Genomic DNA, 16,676 nt, shown 5'->3' with positions numbered 1-16,676 from the left:
CCTGTACCTATAGTGGGTAGTTCATAACTGCCCATAATTCTGGTTCCAGTAGGATCCCATGCTTCTAGCTTTTACAGACATCTGCACTCACATGCACATAGCCACCCCCCACATACATAATTAAAACAGTATTTTTAAAAACACTCTTTCGGAGGGCTGGGCAGACAGCTCAGTGAGTAACGTGCTCGCTCTGCAAGCATGTGGACGTACACGAGTTCTCCTCCCTAGCACTCACTTAAAACTCCTGGTTTGGCAGTGTACATCTGTGACACCAGTGGTGGTAACAAAGAGAAGGCAGATCCCAGGAGCACGCTGGCCAGTTAGTGACCGAATTGATGAGCTCAGCAACAGGTCTTGTCTCAGAGCAAGTGAAGAAGACACCTGATGTCAACCTCTGGTTTCCACATGAAAGTGCACATGTATGTGCGTGAGTGCGCGCACGAGCTGAGTGTACAGGATGACATGAGGGTCAGAGCTCAAACAGATCACATAGGAGCCAAGGAATGGCCACTCTCCTGTGTCAGCCTAATTTTGGCTTCTTTCTGACATTGTCCTTGTTCCTCAGGAATCTCCAAGAACCAACCAGCCAGACAAGAAGGATGTTTCTCTCCACTCAGATACCACCCGGCCCCCGACTCCTGGCAAGCTGTTCAGCCAGGGTGCAGACAATAGTGTGGACAGTGCCAATGGCAGCGGGTCCCGGGGAAGAGGGGCAAGTCCCTGGAACCCACAGAAAGAAAATGACAACAGCAACCCCAAGGCTTCCGCAAGTCCAGTGGCTCCTGGGTTGGACCCTGGGGCTGACCAGCCTGCCAGCGCCTCTAAAAAGGAGCAGGCAGAGGACCCAGTGGAGGCAGGAGAGGAGGGATCCAGGAGGGAAAGTGCAGCCAAGGAGCCAAGGGAGGCATCTGCCCTGGAGGAGAGCAGTGAGGTAAGTCCCTCGTCCCAAGGCAGTTGCAAGCTGTAGCCTGCTGCTGCTGTCTCCAGCCCCTTACAGTTTCCTGCCCCCACCGATGTCTGTATTACTGAGTCCAGAGCTACATTCAGCCGTCAGCATCAGCCAGAGGTCTTAATTGTGACAAATATGCCCAGACCCAGCATGCAGTAAAATCCTGAATGGAACCACAGACCTGCTGGCACTGGGAACTCAGAGCAGAAATGCGCTTTTCCACTGGCACCTCCTACCTTGTTCATGCTTTATTCCTCCTCATCCCTTCCCCCCACCTGTGTGTTGCCTTGGTTTGCTGCAGTCTGAGTTCCTATAAAGAAGGATAAGTAGGTGTGTGTGTGTGTGTGTGTGTGTGTGTGTGTGTGTGTGTGTGTGTGTGTGTGTTTTGGGATGGGGGTGGGAGTTGAGTGTTCTGCATCAGCGTAGGTAAGTCAGATCACAGAATGACTCTTCTCATCCATTTCTTTGACAATTGCTATACCAGTCCCAAACATGTAAGTGGTTGCATTCACAGACTACTCAACAACCTAAGTGGTCGGTAGGTCTGTGTATATGTGTGTGTGTATGTGTGTGCGCGCGCATGTATGTATGCACACATATGTATACACACACTTGCACACCCTGCATGCACATGAGTATGCACACACACTGATACACTTTATTTTTTAAGAGAGCTTGACTTCCAACTCCGGACTTCCTAACTCTCCTTTATCAAGTCTCCTTTCCTCTCTAAGCCCTGCAGCTCTGAGCCAGGCTGTGCTTGTCCACACTATTGGCACGAGCACCTAGCCCCATTCTTGTGTAGGTGTTTATATCTGTTAATTTCCAGAATGGGTAGATCTTTGGCTTGGGTTCAGTCCTACACCGGCCCTGTGGCCTGCTGGGAATTCCGTGGCTAGCAGCCCTGAACAGCTGGGAGTTTTCTTTGTGTTGTATCTCTGCAGGAGTCAGAGATCCTTGAACACTTGAAGGACCCACCGCTCTCAGAGCCTGAAGCTTCTGATCCCAAGTCTTTCCTTGGCCTGGTGAGTTGCAGAGAGGCTCAGCAGGGGAGGGTGTAAGAGCTTGGCTCCCGCCTCCCCTCCCCCAACCAGAAGTACTTTGCCAGTGGTCGCACAGCTAGGATCAACATTATCCCTCATATCGTCCAGTTTCTCAACTCAGTAGCCAGGAGTATCACTGCCCACTTCATCGGTTCACTGTGGAAGCTGAGTGAGGCGGAGCATAGACACCATGAAGTGCTAGTGTTAGCGCTCTTGCTTCGTGTGACTTGTCTGCGAGGACATCGAGCAGGGATGTTAAATCCAGGAGGCTCTAGACTGTTCCTGGACCACTGGGCCATGCTGAAAGTTAAGGCTTTTGTTCTGTACTGCTAGGTCATCATGACTTCTCTTTTCTAGACCTTCCATCCAGTCTGCTGGATCTCAAGTCCATTTGCCAAGTCTGAGTCTTAAAGGGAAGATTCGGCCACTTGTGGCCCATTGTTGCCGCTGCATGTCTCCCTCCATCTGTTCACGGGAGGAGGGTAGAAGGGAAGGGTTAGTGGAAGAGGGTCTGGGATGAGCAGGGAAGATAGGAGCGGTGCAAATGAGTTGGACCGCTGAGTGCTTCGGCCCCACATTGAGCCATGGGCTTTAGAAGCAGATGGCGGCTGCATTAGATGGAGTAGAAATCAAGCTATAATGTAGAAATCAGAGGGAAGAGATAAAAGTCCAAGAAAACCCTGCAAACTAGAAAGGCTAGAAAAGTAAGCAAAAAAAATTTTTTTTTGTGTATGTGACAAAAACAAAACAAAAAAATCCAAAACAAAACCCCTACCAAACCAGCCTAAATAAACCCTTGACAGTGATGAATAACTGTGTTTCACTGAACTCTTGGAAACAAGTGGTCTGGTCCTTCCGAAGCTGCCACCATGTGCTGTTTATGCCCATCAGCATCCTTCTTCACTCTGGGTGTGGAGGGAGGAAGCTGGAGACAGCAGGACCAGACCTTGCCTGGGCATCCTGCCATCCCTCCAGCCGATGACCGAATTGTCCCTGTTAGAATACTGTTGGATAGCAACCCTTTACTTAACCCAGCAGGGATCATAGGCTCAGAAGGGGTGTGGTGTGGTCCTGTGGCAGCCAGAGGGCCATGAGGAATTGGGCCCCGGTGTGGGCACCTGCTGCACGTGTCTCCAAGAGTACTCTGGACAAACCGCTGCTAATGAATCCCATTGTTTAGAGAGGGGGCCACCTATATAGGAAGAGGGAGGGGATGAGGGGAAAAGAGCCTATCAAGCCTCACACCCAACCCACCCATGGGTTTGAGGTTGCTGGCACTTGTGCCCTGCTTGGGGGAGGGGACGGAACGGGAGGGGGAGACAGCTGGGAAGAGTCATGCTGTGCAGCATGTGTTAAGGAAAGAGTCAGACTGGGGACTCATCTGACCTGCTGCCCCTGTGGTTTGCAGCTTTTCGTCCTGGGCCAAATTACATGTCCTCCCCAGCCTGCAGCTACGTCACAGAGCATGAGCATGCCAGTCTTGCAGGATTACTTTTGCCTATAATTTTATTAGGAAAAAATACCAAGCGTCTAGAAGAACCAGAAGAGTTTCACAGTGCGGTGTCTCCACGTTTGTCACTTAGCACCGACAGCAAACCTTCTGACTCTGCCCCTCTTATCACCTCACCAGCTTTGAGGACTTAGATGTCACAGTGTTGAGCTTGGTGCCTTGGACACAGTGCGCACCTTTCTGAACGGTCAGCAAGGGCCGAGCTGACTTTCCCATCCCCACCATTTGTAGGGCTTCGGTTTTCGCAGCCGGATCTCAGAGCACCTGCTGGATTGCAACCTGCTTTCTCCGGTCTTGGGTGGAGCCCACTGGGAGGTGAGTGTGGCGTGGCAAGGCTAGGGCTTCACTTTGTCTGACAGCAACTCTTCGGAGTGGCACTCCTGTCACAGTGCAGACTTGAGGACATTCTCTTCCGTCCCTCCAGACTTGCCTCTGATGTGGCTTCTGGCCATAATTGCATTGAGACATTCCTAGTGTGGGCGGCACTAAACGCTCTGGCTCACTGGCCAGCGGTGCTCCTGGCAGGGCTCAGGGTGTGAAAGGGTGCAGGAGGGCATGGCAGCCGCTTCACAACATGGGCAGAACCATAGGTGCAGTCCTCTTTGTGGTCTGCTGGGACTCTAGCCTCCTTCCCTCTGTTCTGATCTCTCCCAAGCCTAGGGACAGGGAGGTCCTTGAATTAAACTATCTTCAGTTTTCTTTATGTCGAAATGACATTGAGGACTAGGGGTGTAGCTTAGTGGTAGAGCACTGGCCTAGCATATGTGAAACCCTGGATTCTTTCCCCTGTACACGGGATGGGGTGGGTGGGTGAGGAATAACACAGCTCCACATGGAAGTGACATACAGTAAAGTGCATATCTAGGGAGAACATTTTGATACATTTACCACGTGTATTCCTTTGAGACCATCATCACAGCCAAGCTGACAACCCGCCCCCTTCCTTCCATTGTTGGACACTGAATATAAAGTTTTATATTTGCTAGGCAAGTCCTCTACCACTTAGCTATACCTCAGCACCTTAATCCCTGCACTTAAAAAAAAAAACCTTCTAAGTTACCCCGGCTTGTCTCAAACTTGTAATCCTCCTGCTTCCACCTTGGGACCAGATATTGAAAACAAAACTCAGGTGCCGAGGGAAGGCTGGCATCCTGGGGTCCTGAGTAGTGTTGGGCCAGAGGCTTGTTTTGCTCTCCTTTCTGAAGAGTGCCACCACACCCCATCCCATATCAGGTTCTTCCTCCCTTTTCTGGGACAAAAGTTCTAGGGAGTAAGTAGAACTGCTCCGAGGACTGTCTGGCCTTTCCGAAGCTATTCCTTCTCTGTCAGAAATCAGCCTCTTCAGTTTATTGCAGAATTGTAGGACGTGAAGCAAGAAGGGGACAGACAGGATGATGTGGTCTGTGGCCAGCTCCAGTCGGCCTCTCTATCCTCACAGTCCCAGAGTCCTTTGTGGCTTTGGCCTCCCTTTGAGTTTTTGTTGTAGTCGCCCCGCTTTGTTACTTATATTTTAGTTTGTGATATGTAGTTGGTCTGTGTGATCTCATTTTCTCTGAGAGAGTGAGGACAGGAGGGTGATCTTTGGTGGTTTGTAGGGAAGTTGCACAGCGAGCTGAACACTAGAAGGAGAATGAGGTGGGGAGGGGAGGGTATGCCTGTCTGTCATTGTGTGCAGGCTCTGCCCAGGCTGATGCAATGAGGAATGGCAGCCCTGGCAGTGCGCCCTTCTGCTTCAGCCTCTGAGGTCCCCACAGATGTCACTGGGGGGAGCTGAGTTTCAGTGCAAGCCCTGCCCTTCCTTACCCACGCAGATGTCAGAGCCAGATGCAACTGCCGGGGTTCAGGCTGCCAGAGGAGAAGCGTGTGTGCGTGAGGGGGATGCAGGGACCCCACTGGGGAAGACAGAATGATCTGTCTCCTGCCCCACCTCTCCCAGTGACTCCGGAATCCTAGAGCAGACGGTGCTCTTGTCAGGAGGGCCAGTCCTAGAGTGGGGCCCGATGCTGGCACAGGCTTTTCTTTTCTCTCTGTCTGAGGCTGAGGGGGGTGGGGATGAGAGAGGATGGGTGGGCATTACAGCCTGCCTTCCTCAGGTAGAAGGACATTTCACCCTTACTGAAGCCCTGGGGGCCGTGATGTACCCTGCCATAGTTCAGGGGAGGAGGCACGTGCAGGCAGGACAAAGAGTGGATCCCAGGCTGACTTCACAGCTTCACTTCTTTGCAAAATATTTGAAATCATCAAAATTGCCTTAAAAAAAAAAAAAAAAAAAAAAAAGAAATCAGCTTTCTAAATTTGCCTAGATACTCAAGATATGAATACGATTTGGGGGTTTATTTTCAAAGGGATGCTGTAATGCCAGGTTGGGAGGGGGAAGCTCACTGTCTAGTGATGGGGAGTCATGTCCTGGAAGGCAGCAGTGACGGGCCGCTGCTGGCTCCTCCCACAGTCAGATGAACCCCAGTTTGGAGCATAGCCTCCCCTGTCCCACCTAGATCTTGCCGCTTCAGAATCTTCCCTTCCTAGTGTGCTTGGCCACTGCCTTTGGTCTGCCCATTTTATTTTGGCACCCCTGTACCACGGCCCTGAAAACCCAGGCCTGGGTGGATTAGGGTGTTCACGGAGACCATTGCCTTCCCTTTGCAGCCAGCTGTGCAGGCAGCAAGCCAGGCAGCAGGGTCATGGTCCATCTCCCCCACCTCTGCTTCTGGCTCCTATCTATGTGTGTAGTAACCATATTTATTTATCTCCTGTTCTAGCTGTGGGCCACGGGCTTTTAGCCCTAGAGCTTAGGAAGCTACACTCCACAGCAGACAGACTGGTCCTGTGTCTCAGTGGCCCCTGTCCCCTCGAGAGGTACCTTGGCTCAGTAGGATAAGAGACCGTTGCAGTGCAGATCTCCCTAATGCTTCTTGCTTGCAGGTCCAAGGCTTAGGCCAAGAAAAGCAAGATGACAGCCCGTCCAGCAGAGCAGAGCCACAGAGCAAGCATTCCCAAGTCTCTGAGAGGTATAGTGAGAGGCTGCCTCAGGGACCCAAGGCCCTGTGTGTCTCAGGGGACTGTGGGCTTGGGTAGGATTCCTGGTCCTTACAGTTGGCGTTGACTCAGTATGCCCTGACTGGAAGACAGATGGTGACCTGACTGTACAGGTGTGGGGTATGTACTGTGCCAGGGGTGGGGGGGAGGTGGGGGGTGAACCCTGCCTGTGTGACGTGCCACTTGGCAGGACCTTGCACATGCCCTGTGGTGAGCCCAGGGCTCTGTCCTCCCTCTTGAATTGGGTTGATTAAGCTATGGGTCATGAGCCAGGGCTGAAGTGGCCTGTTGGAGGTCTGGAGAGCCATGTTCTTAGGTACCGAAGCTCAGAACGTTCTGAGCTTCCTGTGATGGTAGAGTTGGTTATGCAGACTGTGTGTGTGTGTGTGTGTGTATGTGTTTTCTTCTGGCTTCATCCTGTAAAGGAGGAGGGCTACCACCCAAGAGAATGAAGGGTGATGTTACGCCATCTCGGATTCTGAGGCCGAGGTCTACATCCTTCCGTCTTTGATGTACTCAGTAATGCTTTCTGCACTGGTTGCCTTGTGCCCACTTGTATCTGACGTCTCTTTTCCCCATTTGTTTTTATACTTCAGATTTATTTTATGTGTGTGAATGTTTCACCTGCATGTGTGACTGAGCACATGTGTGTGCACCTGGTGCCTGAGGATGTTGGATCCCCTAGAACTGTAGTTACAGATGGTGTGAGCTGCGGTGTGGGTGCCGGGGATTGAACCTGAGCCTTCTGTAAGAACAAGTGCTCTTATTCACTGAGGCATTTCTCCAAGGAAATTTCCCTGTTTTTATTTTTTTTCTTTATATTTATTTATTTATTTATTTATTAAGTATGAGTGCTCTATCTGCATGTACACCTGAATGTACACCAGAAGAGGGCATCAGAGCACATTATAGATGGTTGTAAGCACCATGAGATTGCTGGGAATTGAACTCAAGACCTTTGGAAGAACAGATAGTGCTCTTAACCACTGAGCCATCTCTCCAGCCCCCTTTGCCCCATTTTCAAACAACAACAAAACTATTTGATTTTTAAGTGTATGTATGCCTCTGTGTGTGCGCACATGTACACTCATGAATGTGAATGTCCACAGAGGCCAGAGGCATTGGATACTCTGGAGCTGAAATTATGGGCAGTTGTCTACCATGTGACGCCCGCTGGGAACTGAACTCGGGTTCTCGGAAGAGCAGTACATGCTCTCAACCACCGAGCCATCTCCAGCCCTTCCTTTTCCAAGTTTCCCCTAATTCCTTCATCCCTCCCTGGCTCCAGTGATGGTGAGTTCTGAGAATGGTGTATATGTGAAGGTGTCCTGGACCAGGCAAGTGCAGCAGGGCGCTGAGAGCTCAGTTGTAACTGCAGGAAGGAGCTGAGAAGGGCAAGGCTGTCCTGCTGCATGTGTGACCACTGTGTCTGGACCCTCTGTGGGTGTGAGGGGGGCAGTGACTCCTGTCCAGGAGGGGGGACTGGTACACACTATCCTCACATCCTCTTCTTACCTTCCCTGCTCCTCTGGCTACCCTTGACCAGGTCATTCTCCCCATTTTGGCACAGGGAGCGGCTCCGGGGTACCCTTCCCAGCCAAGCCGTTGAGGAGGAGCCTCTGCAAACCCTGGAGGGGCAGCCTGAGTGGAAGGAAGTAGAGGAGCCTGGGAAGGATTCTGTAGCCAGCCCCACCCCCCTGTCCCTCCTCCAGAGGTAAGGATAAGGAAAGAAGGGCCCATGTGTCATTGTGATGGTGATGAATAGTGGGCCTGGAGAGGGGGGTGCTGCGAGCTGTTAATAGACGCTGCAGCCAAAGCAACAGTAGCAGAGCAGCAGATGTGGGGTGGGGGTGGGGGGTTGATGAATCTGCTTCTTCATAACCCTCCATCTACAACTGAAATTAGGGTAGCTAGCCTGATTGGGGAAGCCATAGGAACTCTTGAATGTGTGCCCCCTGCCAGGGCAGACTTTGCTGTTGCCCTGGCTATTCCATTCTTGCTTGGGAACCCCTTTCAGCTCCCTTCTCAGCAGCATTTCCCCACCAGGCATCAGCCCATCTCTAGTCTATACAAACTGAGCTGGAGCAATGCTGTGTCCCAGGCCCAGCCAGAGGGCAGTGCAGGGTCCCTGGACCTCCTGAAGCCACGTGAAGGACTTTTCTGTCCCAGCCTGGCCCAGAGCCCAGGGTGTATTTCCCAGTGCCTCTGTTCCCCTGGCAAGAGGAAGATGTTGGTCTTAAGATTCATACAGTTGGGATGAGCCACAGCTATAGCAGTGTTCTTGGGCGATGGGAACGTCCCTCTTTCCATGCTGGTGGGAATGTCTGGTCTTCAAATGACTTGAGAAGAGACTGGGAGGGAGGGGAGTTGGGGAGTGAGGCAGGGAAGTTTCCCTGGGGTTGCCCTCCTTGTCACCTTCACAGCTCTTTGACCCCAATAGGCTGCAAATTGATCCCTTCCCTTCCTACTGGCTCTAACACAGTTGCTTCTTTATTGCTTATAAGGGAGCAGGTCCTGAGCCCACCTGCTTTCCCTGAGAGGGCTGAGGAAAAGCATTCCCAGGCCAAGGAGCTGGGCCTTGGGCAGCAAGAGGCTGAGGAGCCTGAGGAGAAGGTGGCAGTCAGTCCCACCTCACCTGTCTCTCCAGAGGCGTAAGGGCCAGTTCTATGTGTCTGTCCTGTCTTCCAGTGTATGGGCTGCTCGCTCGAATGTCCACTTCCCTTGAGTGCTGGCAAGAAATGGAATGAAGGGTGAATGCATCCTTGTTGCTGTGTGTGCAGCTTTGAGGGCTCCACCAGCCATCACTGACCCTTGCCCAGGCCTAGGTCAGGTCGTTGGAGTACCAGGCCAGGACCTAAGGTCTGAGGGTGGGTAAGGGGAACCCTGTGGCTCACCAACAGGGACCAGGAAAAGCACTTTCTGCCCACCGCCAAGCACTGGTTTTTTCTTAAAACCAATATGGAATGTTTTGGAAAGGAAACAGGCTTGGGGTGGGGGAGGGGCTTTGCTGGTGAGTCAGAGTGAGCGACATGCTCTCTGGAGCCTTGACTTTTGACTTCAAGTCTGAGGTAGCTGTGGCAGGCTCTGCGGTGTGTGTTTCCCCAGGTGGTTGAGGGGTACAAAAGACCCAGGGCTGTTGAGCAGACACTTTTTCTGCCGCTGACTGACTGAGAGCTGCCCAGGCCACTAAGCTCACTAGCTCATGTCTTCATCCCATCATCCTAACCCTGCTGGAGTCAGATGGGACAGTGAGCAGTCCTACAGTGACAAACATGTGGCTTCCTGAGGTCTCCTGGGAGACTGGCGCAATGGGAGTGGCTCAGAGAGAGGAGGAGTTAGGTGGAAGTCAGGGTGGTCCCAGCCCCTCTGTGGGGAGGCTCAGCTTGGCTCCTCACCAGATGTTTGGCTGCTCAGTGTCCTGACTTCATGTTTCTTCCCCTCTCAGTGATGTCGCTTCTGGGGTCTCCAGACACTTGACTGACCCTCTTGGCTCAGTGTGTCCCCGCACCCTTATGAGGTGCCTGTTTTGCTTTTCTTGAGTCTTTTCCAGTAGGAATCACTTTGTTTTCAGAGTGGTGTGGGGAGTTCTACATCTGGCAGCTGGGTCTGAAGGGCTAGGTGGCAGACTTCATGATGTCTGCATTTGCGGAACAGTAAATGGATCCAGGCTGCTGGCTGGCTGTGTAGCTAAGTGGTAGAACATTTATTTGACCAGCATATGAAAGGTTCGATCCCCAGTGCAACTGCAGAAAGTGGGGGGTACTTGGCACTCTAGTTTGGCAGCAGCACCCCCACCCACCACTACCACATACACTTCCCGCTCCCTGCTTTCCCACCTTGCTTACCTCTGTGTATCTCTGAGCTAACTGGTGGCCAACCTGAGATGACTAGGCTTCCCGGTCCCTCCCCTTTGCTTCCCATGACTGGAAACTGGGTCTCACAGAGGCCGATACCTGAACGGTTGCCCTGAAACCAGACCTACTTCTTCCAGAGTCCTCAGCTTCCCTGCTAGATCTTTCATGCATCATTCAATTCTTTAGAGCTAAGCGAGGTGTTCAGGATAACCCAGTCTTTAAACCAGGGAGACAGGAAGCAGCCTCCTTTGCCCATGTGTCAGATGTGCAGGCCAGTTCACTGGTGTGTACAGCCTGGGCACGCGTGATCTGATGGCTCATCTTCCTGTAGCATCTGTCCCTAGGGCTTCACATAGCTGTGCAGCCCACAAGGGAGACAGACATTAAGAGGTACCGTTGCTGGGAAAAAAAGATGCTTTCTGCCAAGGGTGGAAATGAGTTGGAGGGTTGATGAGGCAGAGAGCTGGGAGGGGAGGCTATCGTGGGGGGTGGGCAATGTTCTCAGGGGAGGTGGCAGCCATGTTGCTATGCCTGCCACCAGCTGGGCTGTGTCAGGGGACTCAGAGGAAGGCAGGATGTGGAAGGAGGGAGGGCACAGAGGTGGGAGCAGAGAATTGATAGCGTGGTTTAGGGTTGTTTTCTGAGTTCTGATTTTAGGAGCAGGGAGGGACAGGTCAGGGACGTCACTGCCCTTTTCTGACTTTCTCTCGCTAGTCTCTGCGGGCTGCAGGGGGATTCTTCACCCTGTTCTCCTGTGCCATCCTGGTCTGTCCCCTCCTGCTGCCTTCCATCTGTCATGCCCGCCGACTCGCTGGAGGGCGGGGATTGCAGGGCTCTCAGTCGGGCTGGCCAGCTCCTGTGTTTGACTTTCAAGTGGTTTTCGGATTCAGGCCCTGCCCATCTGCTCCTACTGGATGGAGCTGTGGCCAGCCTGCAGCTCGTGACCAGTTGGGATTTGAGGCTTAGGGACCTACAAGGTCACATGCCTCCTGGCCTTTAAGGAAGTAAAACACTTTACCCTGATCCTGCATTCATGGCTCACGGTGGTCACTGGTATTTTGATGTTTTCTTTAGTCCTCAAGACTCCCTAGAGCAGTGGTCTTCAACCTTCCTAATGCTGTGACCCTTTAATACAGTTGATGTTGTAGTGAACCGCCCCCCCAAATTGTTTTGTTTCTGCTTCATAACTGCAATTTTGCTATTGTTATGAATTATGTAAATATCTGATATGCCGCCTCCCTCCCTCCTCACCATGGGGTGTGACTCATAGGTTGAGCTGCTGCTCTAGAGCACAGTAAACTAATGCCATTGTCATCGTCTTAACAATTCTCTGTGCAACCAGGTTAGCTCAGAGTTTCTCATCCATTTTCAGATGCTAACTTAACCCTGAGCTGATAAAAGCTTTCCGCCATGTTTAGGCCAGGGATGCACCTGGCTCCTTTGGCAGCAAGGCTGGGAACTTTGTAGCTTCTTCTACATTGCCTTGGCCTCTCTTTGGTTTGGGAGGCAGAGAAGAGACTCTCCGACCAGCCTTAAGTAGCAGAGAGCTACAGTACAGACGTGGAGACAGGACCTAGAGCCATTCCAGGGGGAAGCCTTGAGGGACAGAACTTCCTTCTTCTCTCATCCACCAGTTCTGCAGCTACAGCTTCAGGGTTTGACCTCTCAGGCCACAGCCCTCCCAGGGCTCCTATGAGCTGCCCTTCTCCTAGGATCCTGGACCTCAACCAGTCAGTGGGGCTTGTCCCATAGAACAGATGCCAGCCCCTGTGTGACCTGTTTGTGGGCTCCCCATTAGAGTTCTGGTGTGATGCTCTGTAGCTGTGGGACCTCGGTGGGTACCAACACTGCAGTGGTAAGCTGCCCCCTCCTCCACGCAGGCAAACCGCAAAGCCTGCACCTCTCCAAAAGCAGTTCTCTGAGACTATACTGAAGGCCATGGAAGAGGCAGTGACCGAGGAACTGGGAGAAGACCAGAGGCTGCTGCTGGACCTGCAGAAAGAGAAGCAGCAGCAGCTGGAAGAGAGGATGTGGCGAGAGGAGGAGGAGGAGGAAGAAGAGGAGGTGGAAGAGGAGGAGGAAGAGGAGGAGGAGCATAGGCTTTCCCGGCAGAAGGAGAAGGCCCTCAGGTTGGCTTCCTTCCTGTGGAGGGGTGTGGGGAGGGAAGGGGCACCCTTTTCCCGTGCTGACACCCGCTGGGATGGCCACAGCCTCACCAGAAGGGCTCCTAGAAACCTTACCCAGAAACGCCTGCTCGTAGCTCATTGAGTACTTAAGGAAGCGTCTTTGGCTTGGCTCTTTTGGTGACAAGGGAGACTGGAAAGGTGGTCCTTTTAGCCAGCAGGACTCTGCTCAGAAGAAAAGGGCGAATGGCTACCAAGACAGTTATAAGCAGCCTGTCACGGCCCGTGGCCCAGAAAGGTGCTTCGGAGACATGTTAACATATTTTGTTGACTTGACAGTTTAATGCCAAATCTTGTCCTCTTAGACAGAACATCCAAGAATGGTTGAGAGTTACTATTTTTAGACCACAGATAGCAAATCTATGCTTACTTCTGGGGAAACAAAACAGAAAACCAGCACCTGAATAGTGAGAGGTCAGGTTCAATCTCTCATTAGCCCAACACAGGCTCTCTGACCCAGGGTCCAGCCTCCGTCAAACTGACTTGGGTCCCCAAAGACTATCCTCTTCCTGCCGGGGCACAACCAACAGCTTACCTTAAATTACAGCCCCTCCTGCATCCCTGAGGCTTCTCCTGAGAGCTTGGAGTTTGTGGTGGAGACCACGGGGCTGGCAGCATCTGCCTCAGGGCCTAGAATGTTGCAGTTGCTCCATGAGTGGCATTTCTTGTTTAGCCAGTCACGACTAAGTGATTTCTCTGTGGGTAAGAGCCTTGCCTGGTTCTCCTTGAAACAGTTCACCATGAGACCTTTGTTTCTCTTTTCACGCCAACGTTTTTGGTCGTGGGTCCTCCTCCTTGGCATGGAGTGGGAAGACAGGCAGGCTCTTGCCATTTTGTTTTTTTAGGTGTAAAATGGAGTGCTTAGATTGCTCTAAATTCCCCGTCAGTCTTACACGCAGTGTTGGCTGTGTAAATTTTGCCCCAGAAAACAAAAAGGACAGAGTTTTTTTGGGGGAGTCCAAAAAGAAGGATTTGCACTTTGCTCAGGTTTTTTCCTCATTACAGAGGAGAGCGGTGGTCTTAATAGCTTGAAATAGGGACTAATCCTAAGTCTGTTTGGCTCTGGAATTCACTACTGACCTTTGCCAAGAGGTTGACTTCTGAGTCACATTTTTCTTAGGGTTGAGTGTCCTGGGTGCACTGCACACATGTAGGCAGGGTCTATCCAAGAAAGATGTGTTTGTAAAAGCAGAGGTATATTTGCTTCAGGTGAGATGATGGATCTCATTGATCAGCTAAAGGTGCCTTTCATAGACATTCAAGGCTTGCTCCGAGTTTGGGGCCAGACGATACTGCACAGGCCCAGCGTTTTGATTGACACCATTTTCTGTCAGTTCCTACATTCAGTGCTTGGTACAAAGGTTAGCCAGCTGTGGTGGGGTAAGCCTGTAACCTCGTGTGCCTGGGAGGCGAAGGCGGAAGGATCAGGAGTTAAGGCCACTTTTGGCTACATAGTGAGTCTGAAGCCAGCCTAGGCTACTCCAGACTCTGTCCCCTCCCTCCAAAGGAGGAAGGATTCTTGCTCTGAAGAAATTCCAGGTTTTTTCAAGGAAAGCAGATAAAACAGATTAGTTACAAGGTGCTGTGATGCACAGCAGAAGGCAACTTGTGCTAAGAAAGGCCCGCAAGCGGACTGTGAGGGGAAATGTGAATCGATGACCTTGCATGTTGGGCAACGAATGTGGGTTTTGTCAGATAGGAAAATGGAATTCTTGGCTGAAGACCCGGCAGGAGCAATGGCCAAGGGGAAAAGAAAAGGGCGTTGAGCTCTGGAGACAGTGGTGAAGCTGGTGTGCCTGGCATAGGGTCTGGTGACTGAGGAGTGAAAGGTGCAGGTTTAGAGATTGGCTGGGGTGGTTGTAACCCTCCTTGAGTGAATCCCATGTCCGGGAGGGATAACCTGTTGGACCAAGCAGCCTGCCATGGTTGCTAAGCTTCCTGTGGCAGAGATCTGTGAGGAACCAACATGGACGAGAAGCTAGCTGATCTCTAATACAAAGGGTGGTTTGTAGGTAGGCCGCAAGGCTCTGAGAGACTGAGTGGCGTGGGTCCTGAGTACAAGGAAGACCTCTGCGGTCTCTCGCACCATCCTACCTTTCCTTTTCCCTAAGTCTCCTGAAGGCACAGCTACTGGAAGCTGCTGAGGAGGAAGAGGAGGAGGAGGAAGAGGAGACTCGGATAAGAGAAGAAGAAAGCCAGAGGCTGGCCCGCCTCCGGGCCCAGATGCAATCCAGTATAGAAGCATTTGAGAACCAAATTAGGTGAGTCCACACTGGGAGCTGCCTGGCCTGAGGACCTGAGCGCGTGAGCCTGTTCCCATTCCATTCTGTCTGGCCAGAGCCGAGCAAGAGGCTGCCCTGCAGAGGCTTCGAGAAGAGGCAGAGGTCCTCCAGAAGGCTGAAAGAGTCAGCTTGGAAGAGAGAAGCAGGAGGGTGCTGGAGCAGCTGAGGGAGCAGCTGGAGGCCGAGGAGAGGAGTGCACTGGCTGCCTTGAGAGCTGAAAAGGAGGCGGAGAAGGAGGTGCTTCTGCAGCAGCTGAGGGAGCAGCTGGAGGGGGAGAAGAAAGAAGTGAGTGAGCTAAGTAAAGACTGCCCCCTTGGGCTGGAGAGATGGCTCAGAGGTTAAGAGCACTGGCTATTCTCCCAACGGTCCTCAGTTCAATTCTCAGCAACCACATAGTGGCTCACAAACATCTATAATGAGATCTGGTGCTTTCTTCTGGCGTGCAGGTGTACATGCAGACAGAGCACTGTATAAATAATATATACATCTTTAAAAAAAAAAAAAAAAGACCATTCTCCCCCCTTGATACAGGCATATAGAGGATGAGAGGGGTTAACTACAGATGGGGGTACAGGGAGGGGAGCTGACTCTATTCAGGCCAGGAGCTGGCCCTGGTTTCTGAGGCAGATTATAGGGAGGTGTCCTGTGAATTTGGGGAGCTTTTGCTATGGAGCTTCAGCCAGAGGAGAGGACTTGGCCTGAAGTCCCTGTTCCAGTAGACCGCTGCAGTGACTCCTGTCCCTGCTGTCTCTGGATTAAGAGACTAGCACCTTGCCCAGGGGTCTCCTTGCCTTTCTCCTCCTAGCCTCATGTCAGCCTCCAAAGGAAATACCAGAGTAACAGGCACACAGAACTTTTCTTTTGGTCAAAGAGCTTTGGCTATTAGACACAGAATGGTCTCGGTCAAGTGCCCAGAGCGTCTACTCAGACTTCCATCTGGCCTGGCCTGGCTCTTAATCATAGCTGTGGGTTTGTGTGTGTACCTGTGGCTTTGCTGAGTCGGGGTGGAGGCAGCAGCCTGTGGTGCGGAGACCCTCTGTGCTGCCAGCTGCAGACGTTAGGGGCCGAGTTGATTTAAAACAGAAGTCCCCCTGTGATTTGGGGCCTTATCTCCAGAGAACAAGGTGGTCTTCTGATTGCTGCCTCCCCTTGGTCAGTACCTGGCCAGCGTGCCACCCCACGTCTCTCACAGGCCCTCTGCTTCTCCTCAGGCAGTGGCAGGCCTAGAGAAGGAGCACAGCGCTGAGCTGGAGCTGCTCTGTTCCTCACTGGAGGCCAAGCACCAGGAGGTGAGCAGAGAGCAGCCTGGTCTGACAGGGCAGAGCCTGGGCCCTCAGGCCCCTTCATGCTGGGTGGCACAGGAGTTCAGCCTCACCCTTGGCCAGTAGGGAGTGAGCTTCCTCCCCACACTGTATGCTGGGATGGGTGCTGAAATCCTGCATGGTAGCTCCAGTTCTGAGGGCCACATTCCATTGTAAGCACTGGCATATCCTTAGGTGGTCTCCAGCCTCCGGAAGAAGATAGAGGGAGCTCAGCAGAAAGAGGAGGCGCAGTTACAGGAGAGCCTTGGGTGGGCTGAGCAGAGAGCTCACCAGAAGGTTCATCAGGTGATTGAGTATGAGCAAGAGGTGAGTGCGGGTCAGTGTTGTCAGCTCCGCTAAGGTTGCTAGACCATCTAGCCTGAGGGGTCTCCACTTCCTCAGGGCCGGGACCTTTGTTACTCCTAGGCCCCTGTATGCATGTAGGGAGGGGTAGAGTGTGTGTGTGTGTGTGTGTGTGTGTGTGTGTGTGTGTGTGTGTGTGTGTGTGTGTGTGTGTG

At 52.2% G+C, this 16,676-nt stretch overlaps 1 protein-coding gene across 1 annotated transcript in view; it reads left to right on the top strand.

Annotated features, from left to right (window-relative positions):
- Cep164 (centrosomal protein 164) overlaps positions 1-16,676 on the top strand; it is a 58,087-nt gene that overhangs the window by 31,110 nt on the left and 10,301 nt on the right. The window contains exons 7-15 of the mRNA XM_051156338.1: positions 566-942; positions 1,869-1,974; positions 3,734-3,817; positions 6,425-6,510; positions 8,109-8,252; positions 14,687-14,836; positions 14,914-15,142; positions 16,069-16,146; positions 16,354-16,485. Coding sequence (XP_051012295.1) covers positions 566-942; positions 1,869-1,974; positions 3,734-3,817; positions 6,425-6,510; positions 8,109-8,252; positions 14,687-14,836; positions 14,914-15,142; positions 16,069-16,146; positions 16,354-16,485 — 1,386 coding nt within the window. The remainder of the gene's footprint in view (positions 1-565; positions 943-1,868; positions 1,975-3,733; positions 3,818-6,424; positions 6,511-8,108; positions 8,253-14,686; positions 14,837-14,913; positions 15,143-16,068; positions 16,147-16,353; positions 16,486-16,676) is intronic.

This window comes from Acomys russatus, chromosome 14 (genome assembly GCF_903995435.1).
Source record: "Acomys russatus chromosome 14, mAcoRus1.1, whole genome shotgun sequence".
Lineage (NCBI taxonomy): Eukaryota > Metazoa > Chordata > Mammalia > Rodentia > Muridae > Acomys > Acomys russatus.
The sequence above is the reverse complement of the archived record's forward strand: the minus strand, read 5'-3'. Positions and strand labels throughout refer to the sequence as shown.